The following is a 12,167-nucleotide window of genomic DNA, read 5'->3' on the forward strand; positions in this document are numbered from 1 at the left end:
TGTTCTAGGGCTGCCCTCTGGTGAAGCCCGGCTCAAGGCTTTTGGTACCTGTGCGTCCCATATCTGTGTCATCTTGGGTTTTTATATCCCAGCCCTCTTTACATTCCTCACCCATCGCTTTGGACATCATGTGCCCCGAGCAGTACATATCATGTTTGCCAATCTCTATCTCCTGGTTCCTCCCATGCTCAACCCCATCATCTATGGAGTTAGAACCAAGCAGATAAAAGGCAGGGTTATTCAAGGTTGCTGTGGAAAAGTTCCTTGAGTCAAGGGTCACAGCATCACAACCAAACCAATCACTCCACTGATCTGGGAATGTAAAAACAGTAAGGGGGTCTGCCAGGCCATCGCATATCAGCACAGAGATCAGCAAACCTCCAGAACAAAAGAACCCATTTTCAGGATGCCCAGAACAGGAGGTCTCTGAGAGATGTGATTCCTGATCATAAATGCTGAGATGATGAATGTTCATCAACATAAGAAAACAGTAAACACTATGTCGACCTAAAAATTAGTAAAGATTTAAAAATAATGCCATCTGCCACAGACCACTAATGTGACAATTTTTGGACACTGTCACTAGAAGAAGAAGTTGTTATACCTTGTTATAAAGGAGATTAGAAATTTCCACCAAAACATTAAAAAGTATATGTACTTTGGAACATCTTGGTGGCTCAGTCAGTTGAATGTCTGACTTTGGCTCAGGTTATGATCTCACAGCAGGTGAATTTGAGCCCCCACGAGGTTCACTGCTCTAAGCACAGAGTCTGATTTGGATCCTCTGTTTTCCTCTCTATCTCAAAAAAAAAAAAAAGTTAAGAAAAAAAGAGTAGGTGTATTTCCCCATTTTGGAATTGCTATATAAATAGAATTTGCGAAAAAATAGTACTAAGACCTGTATAGATTCATTATTTATAAAAACAAAAACAGGGGCACCTGAGTGGCTCAGACGGTTAAGCCTCCGGCTTCGGTTCAGGTCAGATCTCACGTTCGTGGGTTCAAGCCCTGAGTCAGGCTCTGTGCTGACAGCTAGCTCAGAGCCTGGAGCCTGCTTCCAGTTCTGTGTCTCCTTCTCTCTCTGCCCCTCCCCCTCTCATGCTCTGTCTCTCTCTGCATCAAAAATAAATAAAAACATTTTAAAAAATTAAAAATAAATAAATAAATAAAAACAAAAACAGAAAAACATTCAAATATTGACCTATAAGATAAAGATGAAGAATGAGCAATTAAATGTCATGTATCATTTAATTAATGTGTTTGCAAAAAGTATGTAAGGATGTTAAAATGATCAAGATAAAATATTAAAGAAAAAAAATAACATTTTCCCATAGGCTGATGCCAATTCTAAATAGAAATACATATGCATAGAAAAAGATTCTAGAGGCCTCAGGGCTCAGAGATCTCCCAGTCCATCAAGCAACACAAGAGGGATTAGCAAACTCTAATGAAGTTAGGTCTCCCTTTCTGTCTCTCTCACTCCCTCTAAATGAGTATTCTGAGACCAAATCACAGTTGCATGGTTGTGCTCCACACCAGCAAACAACTCTCTTCCCACCAGCTGGGTATCCTACAATTCAGTTCAGGAGATAGCTTCAGATTCCACAACTTCAGGGTTCAGAGTTACAGGAGTGCACTTCCCACCTTACCTCTCTCATTAATCATAAGAACAGGTACTGATAATAAATCCGAGATTCTCATGATCTGCTTCTTGCATTCAGTTAATTTGCTAGAGCCACTCACAGAACTCAGAGAAACATAGTACTTACTAGATAAACAGTTTATTAAAAGGCATAACTTGGGACACTGAACCTCTATGCCTTTGCCAGAGGAGCTATGGTGAGAAGTAAGGGCGATGATTCATTTTCAGAAATATACCAAATAAAAACTGTGCTGTATAGTTAACAGTAGGTTTATAACCTATTGGAAATATGTACAAACTTTCCTCACAATGGAGGTCCAAACTCTTGGACCCTTCACTTCCTGATTCTTCTTCCTCTCTCCTTTTCAAGGGCTTGTTTTTGTGGGCTTTGCATAGAGCATGCTCCAAAAAACTCAAGGAGGAGTGACTAAAAGTGCTTCAACTCAGGGAATGTACATTTGTTCCAATCAGATTAGTTTTTGCCTTACATGGTCATAGGCAACATCCCCGTAGGGCTGAAACCTTTGTAGTACTCAGCCAATGAGAAATTAGGAGAGGGACAGCACACTAGGAAATAAATTATTTGCTATAACTGTCTCTAATATGCCTGTCCATCAGACATCCACTCTTACAAAAATGTTGATTAAAGCCTAACTTCACTGTGCTCTGGATTTCCACATCTCTCCTTTGTTTGGGTCAGTGAGCTTATTTCTCACACTATTCTCTCCATTATTCAAGTTTTCACCAACCTTGAAGCTCTCAGAACCTTGTCCTTCTGTGTTTTTATGGAGGCTCCATTGCATAGACATAATTGATTGATGAAATCAATGGCCATGGGCAATTGGTTCAAACTCCAGCCCGCCTTCCCCTCCCTGGAGGTTTTGCTGGAACTAAAGTACCCACTTTCCAATCACCTGGCTGGTTCCTCTGGCAACTGGGCCCCATTCTTGTGTGGGGTCAGAAACACACCACTGACATAACAAAAGACACCTGAATGGCTCTTATCACTTAGGAAATTCCAAGAGTTTTAGGAGTTCTCTTCCAGAAAATTAGACAAAGAGTAAATATATATTTATTATTATAAATCACAACTGATAACACCCTCTATTCTTCTACCCATTTTCTTGATTTTTCAAATTTATCTTAAGTAATGTTTCTAAAAAAGAAGAATATTCAGATAATACCATAGGCATTATGAAAAAGTAATTCCTTTCTTTATTTAAAAAAATTTTTTTACATTTATTTATTTTTGAGAGACAGAAAGAGACTGAGAACAAGTAGGGGAGGGCCAGAGAGAGGGAGACACAGAATCTGAAGCAGGCTCCAGGCTCTGAGTGGTCAGCACAGAGCCCAATGTAGGGCTAGAACTCACAAACTGTGAGATCATGACCTGAGCTGAAGTTGGATGCTTAACCAACTGAGCCACCTAGGCACCCCAAGTAATTTCTTTCTTAGAGGCAATTGACTTTTATGAGCAGAATAGGAGAGGGATTAACATAGCATTTACTGTGATTCATTTCCATTTGGAGAGTTAATGTTTGAAATGGATAATTCTTTTTATATCCTGTTGAATTCAATTTCCTAGTATCTTGTTGAGTATTTTTGTATCCACATTCATTAAAGATACTGGCCTCTAGTCCTCTTTTGGGTTTCTGTCTGGCTTAGGAATCAAAGTGATATGTGCTTCATAGAATGAGTCCAGAAGTCTTTCTTCCATTTCTATTTTTTGAAATAACTTGAGAAGGATCAGTGTTAACTCTGCTTTAAATGTCTGGTAGAATCCCCCTGGGAATCCACCTGGCCCTGGGCTTTTATTTGTTGGGAGATTTTTGATAACTGATTCAATTTCTTCACTGGTTATGAGTCTGTTCAGATTTTCCATCTCTTCCCATTTGAATTTTGGTAGTGCATGTGCCTTTAGGAATTTGTCCATTTCTTCTAGATTGTCCAGCTTGTGGGCATATAATTATTCATAGTAATTTCTGGTGATTGCTTGTATTTCCGAGGGATCTGTTATAATCAATTTTCCTTCATGATTTTGTCTATTTGAGTGTTCTCTCTTTTCTTTAAGAGGAGCCTGACTAGAGGTTTATCAACTTTTTCTTTGTTTTTTTTCAAAAAACCAACTCTTGGATTCATTGATCTGTTCAATTGTTTTATGGATTTTATCTTGTTTAATTCTGCCCTGATCTTTATCATTTCTCTTCTTTTGCTGGGTTTGGGGGGCTCTTGCTGCTCTCTTTCTAGTTTACTTAGGTGCTCTGTTAGGTTTTGAGTCTGTGCTTTTTCTAGTTTGTTGAAATAGGCCTGGATTGCAATGAACTTTCCTCTTAGGACTGCCTTTGCTGAGTCCCAAAAAGTTTGGATTGTTGAATTATCATTTTTATTTTTTCCATATATTTTTTAATTTCCTCTCTAAATGCCTGGTTTGGCCAATCATTATTCAGTGGGGTAGTTTTTAACCTCCACATTTTGGAGGTTTTCCAGACTTCTTCCTGTGCCTGATTTCAAGTTTCATAGCATTGTGATCTGAAAATGTGCATGGTATGATCTCAATTCTTTTGTATTTATGGAGGGCTGTTTTATGACCCAGTATGTGACCAATCTTGGAGAATGTGCCATGTGCACTCAAGAAGAAAGTGAATTCCCTAGCTTCAAGATGCAGAATTCTAAATATATCTATTAATTCCATCTGCTCCAGTGTGCCATTCAGGTCCATTGTTTCTTTAGTGATTTTTTTGTCTGTTTGACCTATCCATTGTTGTAAGTGGGGTATTAAAGTCCCCTGCAATCAGCACATTCTTATCAATAAGATTGCTTCTGTTTGTGATTAGTTGTATATCAGATAAAGGGCTGGTATCCAAAATCTACAAGGAAGTCACTAAACTTCATACCCAAAAAACAAATAATCCAGTGAAGAAATGGGCAAAAGACCTGAATAGACACTTCTCCAAAGAGGACATCCAGATGGCCAACAGGCACATGAAATGATGCTCAGCATCACTCATCATCAGGGAAATACAAATCAAAACCACACTGAGATACAACCTCACACTGGTCAGAGTGGCTAAAATGAACAAATCAGGAGACTATAGGTGCTGGTGAGGATGTGGAGAAATGGGCACCCTCCTACACTGTTGGTAGCAATGTAAACTGGTGCAGCCACTCTGGAAAACAGTATGGAGGTTCCTCAAAAAACTATTGATAGAACTCCCCTATGACCCAGCAATAGCACTGCTAGGGATTTACCCAAAGGATACAGAAGTGCTGATGCATAGGAGCACATGTACCTCAATGTTCATAGGGGCAGTTTCTACAATAGCCAAATCATGGAAAGAGACTAAATGTCCATTACCTGACGAATGAATCAAGAAGATGTGGTATATATATACAATGGAGTACTACAGGCAATGAGAAAGAAAGAAATCTGGCCACTTGTAGCAAAGTGGATGGACCTCGAGGGTGTCATGCAAAGCGAAATAAGTCAGGCAGAGAAGGACAGATACCATAGTTTGCACTTATAGGTCTAACAGGCGAAACCTAACGGAGGACTATGGGGAGGGGAAGGGGGAAAGAGAGTTGGGGAGAGAGAGGGACACAAAACCTGACAGACTATTGAATCCTGAAAATGAACCAAAGACTGAAGAGGGAGTGGGGGGTGATGATGATCATGGAGGGGGACACTTGTAGGGAGAAGCACTGGGTGTTATATGGAAATCAATTTGACAGTAAACTATTATAAATTTAAAAAAAGAATTCTTTCTTGACCATTCACTCTCAGACCCCACTTCAAATCACTTTGTTTTGGCATCGAGGGTGAGGCCTGAGAGTCTTCTCATCTGAACTCAAGGCTCAATGCAACCTTGGTGCGTAATCTCTGTTCTCTTCCTTTATTTTCATTTCAGAGGCTTTTCCAAGAAGTTGGTCTTTTTTGTTCTCACTTCTCTTCTTTCTGACAGGATCCTGTGAGGGCAAAGTCGCATCTTCCTCCCATGAATAGCAGGTAAACATACAAATAATAGAGCAAGAGAAGAGGTGAAGAAGAACCAAGGAAACGGAGAAGTGGAGGAACTGGAGTAGAAATTTGAAAGAGGAAATACTATCTCTTTTCTCCCTTTCTAGGCTTTGCAGAGTAAGGGGAGGGAGATGGAAATGAGAATGAATGGACAAAATATCCTGCAGAAACTCTCTAGAAATATATAATAAATATGAGTGTTCAAAATTTCCCCTGAAACTCAGAATGATGACAACTCTCATGGCCTTATTGATATTGAGATGGAGATATACCAAGGACAACTGCTAATAGCCAACAATACCTTGAGGAGAGTGTGAAATTACAGGGATTCTACTATGCAGTAACTAGGGCCACCTGGGTGGATTTCTTGGTGAAGTGTCAACTCTCGATTTCATCTCAGGTCATGATCTCAGAGTCATGAGATCAAGCCCCACATCAGAATCTTAGCTGGACACTGAGCCTGCTTGGGATCCTCTGTCTCCATCTTTCTCTGTGTCTCCCCCTTGTCTTGCTCTCTCTCTCTCTCTTCTCTCTCTTAAAAAAAGAAATTCAGTAATCATGTTTAAAAATGTTTAATGCAAAATTTTTATAAAATAAATTATTTGGGGGTGGGCAGTGGTGCCTGGATGGCTTAGTCGGTAAGCTACTGACTCAGGACTTTGACTCGGGTCATGATTTCATGGTCTGTGAGCTCGAGCCCTGTGTGGGCTGTGCACTGACAGAACAGAGCCTTTTGGGATTCTGCTCTCCCATGCTCACTCTCTCTCTCTCTCAAAATAAATAAAGTTTAAAAAACATAAATTAAATAAAATAATTGTTTTATTCCATGATTCATAAAATGTCAAAACTTTAAATAAAGAACAGTGCCATGTCAAGCCATATTAGAGCAAAAGGAAAAAAATGTGCACTAGTACTCTCATCTAAGATAGATTACTGATACTATTTTAAATATGTACTGGGGGTATGAGTGGCTCAATTGGTGAAGTGACTGTCTACTCTTAGTTTCAGCTCTGGTCATGATCTCATCGTTCATGAGTTCAAGCCCAGCATTGGGCTCCATGCTGGCAGTGGGAAGCCTGCTTGGGATTCTCTCTCTCTCCGTCTCTACCCCTACCCCATTCTCTCTCTAAATAAATGAGTAAATAAACTTTAAAATAAATAAATAAATACTTCTTTGCTTAGGTCATTTCAAAAAGTTACCATGTTGGAAGTTTCCTCCTAAATAAGGATTCTAAATAATTTTTATTTGACTTTAGATGAAATATAAATATTAATTTATTCCATTTTGGTATTAATAAAATACTTAAGTTGAAAATAATGGTGTGATATTTAATATAATTGCTTTTCAATTTCTCAATTGAAGAAATGGTCAAGAAAACATTAAGTATTAAAAAATACACAAAATATGTACTTAGGGGTACATAGTTTGCATTTTTCCGCAGGACACTGCTGCCTGGAACAGCTGTGGTCCTTAATGAGAATTTTGATATTCTGCTCATCATAAAGTTTTGCACTAATTTTTATATCTTTATATACTGTATAACATGTTATTTTTCTGATTGGTGAGTTTTTTAATAGCACCCTTCTTTCACGTCCAAACAAATGTGTTCCTTACTCACCTTAGTTTCAGCCCTGATGGTCATAACATGTGTGAAGCATGATACAGTCGGAAAAGTCACGTCTTTGAGTCAGAAAGACTTGCCCTTTACTTGTGTTTAATGAATTAACTTAACTAAACCTCTATTTACCTATCTGTAAAATGCAGAAGATAGATAGAACTACCTTTAAAGTAGCTGTAAGGACTACATGATATAGAATAATTAAGACAAGTATTATGCCTCTACCTGACAGAGAGTAGTTTTGACTCATTGCAATGTATCATTGCAGGACCTTGGTGAAGTTGACATGGAGATAAAGACAAAGGAGGAGAAAGAGAGGTCAATCAGAACAAGAATGAGAACAAGAACAAGAAAGAAAGAAAAAGAACCTGGCACTTTCTTTCTCTTTCATTACACCAAGTGTTTAATCTCCGACAGCTAAAAGAAGCAGAGAAAAAAAATTGCAGACAGCAATAAATCCAAAATTACAATATTAGCCTGACCCCCAGGATAATAAAACCTTGACTGTTTCCTCTAAACCTGGACTCATTAACAAAAAGAGTTTTAGCCAGATTTTTGTTGTGCTAATATATTAAAATAAATCATGACCTTTATGAATATCATGATTGAAATTCACCATAAGCAGATTACTATAAACCTGATACTCTTGGTAAATTTTTGTGTGATTTGTTTTTCTATACATGTATCTTGGATTTTGATTTGGTGAGGTGTAGCTTCTGAAGTCTGACAGCTTTGAACTCTGCAAATAAATCCTTACCCCTTGTTTTTAAATAATTATGGTCAAATCTTCATTTGGCATATCCTATACCAGGAAAGCTAAAAAATAATAAACAAGAGAATACCAGCAAGGCCCTTCACAGGGAGTGAGAGGGAGTGAGAAGGACTTTCCAGCTGCACAAAGGAGAACTGACTAACAAAAAAACATACATGCATACTGATAAGCTCACATTCCTGTAATCTCAACAACACACAATTTTGTGCATGCATTCAAATCCACTGCCTTTGTTTACGTGTATACAGAAGAGAGAGGCAAGTTAAGAGTTAATGTTTCCAGCTTACTCTCTAGTCTCAGAGGAAGCCAGAGGAGGAGGCAGTGGGTACCAAGAGGGGGGAAAGAATTAAGGCTTGGGGAACAGAGGGGCCACACTTTACAGGTCTTTAAATAGGTCTCAATCTATGGTCTCTCCAAAACTGAATCACAAGAGTCAGTTAAGCTGCTAATGGTCAGAGATAAAGCAGAGCTCAAGGTGAGTGGTCCCCTGTGCCTCAGTCATCTCTGCCCTTCCCACAGAACAGTAGGACTCACAGAAGCTCTCTAACAAGCTGGAAGATAAGGCAATACACTTAGAAAAATGGCCTGACTGCTGGAGGTTCCAGGTCCAGAGATCCAAGACTGCTGGATTTCCTTCTGAGATGGGGAGATTATTCGTTGCTCACACTGTGTCCTCCAGGGAAATTCTAGAAAAGTAGGAAGTTTGCCTCATACACAATCCCTCCACAAAGGGCACTGGATCTGAACCCTACCCTGCTCTAGCATTCTTGCTCCTTGCCTTAGTTTAGACACCCCAAAGTGAGAGCACAATCTAAATTTCCCTTAAGCTATTCCTTAGAAACATTCAGCCCATTTTTCCTTTGCCTTTTCAGGCTTGAGCAACTTGGTTAAACTGATGGCCATAACTATTTTCATATAATGAGTGAGTAAGTGAAGCCAACAGAATCAGTGGTATCAGCACTGGATTCAAACCTATACTCACAGATGAAAGCTGAGCTCCATTAGTGTCAGAACAGAGTTACAATATTTCCTGAACCAAAAGCTCTGCCAAGTTCTTACAAGTTAGGTTGTACTCTGGAGAAAAGAAAATTGATTCTGAAGTTCATTGTGTGATTACCCTAGCTATAACACTGAAAATATGACTTAATTTCTTCTTTCGGTAGGCACTATGCTCATAAGAGTTCTCGCACATGACAGCAAGAACAGGGATATATTTCAAAGCAGGGAAAGGGGGAAGGAATGTCGGGCAAGAAGGATAATTACATTGCTCTTCCTTTTCCTATTCTTTAGAAAATGCACACTTCCGTCCCTCAACCCAGCAGCAAGTTGATAACTTGTGTCTCCCTTCAGAATTCCTATTGAAAACCTCACACACTGCACAAAATGATACAAGATCGGTTAACCCCCTGTCCACTTCACATGACCTGTAACCTTAATTCTGCACATGCTAAGTTCATAAGTCTGAGCGGGGGTGGGAAGACAAAGGAAATGCTGATAGTGAAGACTCCAGATTCCATGGGATCGTAAGTGTAGGGAAGAAAGAGAGACAAATATCAAGAGGCTCCATCTCCTACTTCAGACTTGGATCCTCTGTCACCACCAAGAAGAGTCACCACTCCAAAAAGAGGGTGTAGTATAGGTATGTTCTCCATGAAGGCTGATGGGCAGAGTGTGTGAGAGTTAAAAACAATAACATGCAAAAGCTTATAGTGTAATACTTACAAAAATAGCAATGTCTATCATAATTAGTTAGAATAACATACCTTTGTTAAATTGGAGTTTTAGCCAGTAACTTTACTAGAGCCCAGTGCAGGAACAAAGATGGTCTAAGTGCTTTTCCAGGTGCTTATGAGCCTCAGTAACTTCATCCTCACAAATGGATTGTGACTTACTGGCACAAAAGGGAGGGAGAAAGGAAGAGTCTGATTAAAACAGAGTATTTCACTGGAAGACCAACCCAGGCTGAAAGGGATGAAACAGAGCCTTAGACACCAGACAATGTGTGTATTTCTGAATTTTTTTACTATGCCTTGGATTTGATTTGAGCAAACCTATAGCTTTTGTCTAGGTAGGATAGTAAAGTTTCCAATTTAGAGGAAAATTTATAAATTCTGAGATCTATTTCTCTAGAAATGTTAGAAATCTAGGGAAAATCAGAAGGAGGATAGCCTATTTGGGATCTCAAAGAAACCCTTGTTTGGAATCATTGGGTCTGGTTGAATGAAACACTTCTTAGTCCCCAGATGTGAATGGTTAAGGGAGATTTGAAAAGATAGTCTTCGTGTCCAGATGTCTCTGTTATGGAGGAGGGAAGAATGATGCATTCAAGGAAAGGTTCAGATCAAGTGAGATTAAAAAGTGGAAAGGTATTGAGTGAGAACCAGGTAAGCTTTTATGTCGCTGACCCTCCAGTAGGTAGTAGTCACCAGAAGGAGCAGACAGGAACAACCATGTACGCAAGTATCAGCAGAAGATGACATTCACGTCTTTCAACAGAGGGAAGGCGAAACTCTAGTATGAAATATATATATAGCTGTCTCATGGAATGGCACCAAAGCAGTATTTAGAAGGTTCTGTCAGGACATTTTTTTTAAATTTATTTTTTAGGGACAGACAGAGACACCTTGAGCAGGTGACGGTCAGAGAGAGAGGGGGACACAGAATCTGAAGCAAGCTCCAGGCTCTGAGCTAGCTGTCAGCACAGAGCCCAACTTGGGGCTTGAACCCACGAACCATGAGATGATGACCTGAGCCGAAGCTGGACGCTTAACCAACTGAGCCACCCAGGTGCGACCTGTCAGGACATTTTAAGATATGCCTAATCAGTTGAGGAGTCCATTGCTCTGAACAATGACATTTATTTGGTGTTTGCTTCAGCAAATATTTATTAAGCCCCTGTTCTGTGCCAAGTACAGAGGTGCTACGGTTGTGGCACTCTTCAGGGCTGATCTCACGAAAATTTATCATGTAGGACAGGAATTAGCAAACTATCATCAGCAGACCAAATCCAGCTCGCAGCCTGTTTTTTAAAATAAAATTGTATTGGAATGTAGTCACACTCACAGATGTCTGTATGGACTATGGCTGCTTTCATGCTACACTCACTAAACTGACTAGGTGCAACAGAGACTGTATGGCCCACAAAGACTAAAGTATGTGTAATCTGACCTTTACAGAAAACCAATGCTGGCTCCTAATCTAGGAGGAGACATCTACTGTAGATAACAGATTTAATTCCCGGTGTACAATCAGTTAGTCAGTCCTCCTCCAGCCAAATTTTCCTGGTAACATCTAGAGTCAGAAGATAACTCACCATTACTACATACACTGTGATAAGCCCTTAGCCAAATGTTTTCCAAACTGGTTTTCAACCCTGAAAAGTTGACTAACTGACTTAAACAAAGGTCTCAAAAGGACCTATGGGAAAGGAAAAACAAACCAGTTCCTTCTGAAGAATAGATGGGCAGAATTACTACTAGTGACATTATTTGTCAAGAAAGTTTTCCCTTAGCAGATTCGACATTCATGGAAAATATTAATTTTTATACAGAAATTACATTTTCAGCTATTATGTTATGACTCCATTTTGAATGACACAAGCATGAACAAAGAATAAAAAGTAGCATTACTTTAAGTTGCAAAAATGTATTTATTAAGAGTTTAAATTATTCCAGTTTGTCATTAAAAACTATTGCCCTATTATTGAATTGCCTCTTCCAAAAGATTATAAATAATAATGATCATTTGTGGATTATCATCATCTGTAGATAGTACATCACCTTCTCAGAGGAGAAAAAATTAACCATCCTGTGATGTTGGCTTCAGAGAACAGCTCTTCCCATCCTGTGTCCTTCATCCTACTTGGGATCCCAGGACTCGAGAATTCCCAGTTTTGGATTGCCTTTCCATTTTGTGCCATATATGCTGTGGCTATAATTGGCAATATCGCTGTCCTCCATATAATCCGAATAGACCACACTCTGCATGAGCCCATGTACCTCTTTCTAGCCATGCTGGCTACCACTGACCTGGCCCTCTCCTCATCCACCCAACCGAAAATGCTGGCTATCTTCTGGTTTCATGCTCATGAGATTGAATATCATGCCTGCCTCATCCAGG

The 12,167-nt window shown here is 39.4% G+C and overlaps 2 protein-coding genes across 2 annotated transcripts in view; both read left to right on the forward strand.

The window, feature by feature from the left end:
* Window positions 1-268, forward strand: part of LOC115271906 (olfactory receptor 52R1) — a 1,253-nt gene extending 985 nt beyond the window's left edge. Inside the window, exon 2 of the mRNA XM_029914880.1 lies at window positions 38-268. Coding sequence (XP_029770740.1) covers window positions 38-268 — 231 coding nt within the window. The remainder of the gene's footprint in view (window positions 1-37) is intronic.
* An 11,583-nt stretch (window positions 269-11,851) lies between these two features.
* LOC115272006 (olfactory receptor 52R1-like) overlaps window positions 11,852-12,167 on the forward strand; it is a 1,253-nt gene continuing 937 nt past the window's right edge. Inside the window, exon 1 of the mRNA XM_029915007.1 lies at window positions 11,852-12,151. Coding sequence (XP_029770867.1) covers window positions 11,861-12,151 — 291 coding nt within the window. The 5' untranslated portion in view covers window positions 11,852-11,860. The remainder of the gene's footprint in view (window positions 12,152-12,167) is intronic.

This window comes from Suricata suricatta, chromosome 11 (assembly GCF_006229205.1).
Source record: "Suricata suricatta isolate VVHF042 chromosome 11, meerkat_22Aug2017_6uvM2_HiC, whole genome shotgun sequence".
Classification (NCBI taxonomy): Eukaryota; Metazoa; Chordata; class Mammalia; order Carnivora; family Herpestidae; genus Suricata; species Suricata suricatta.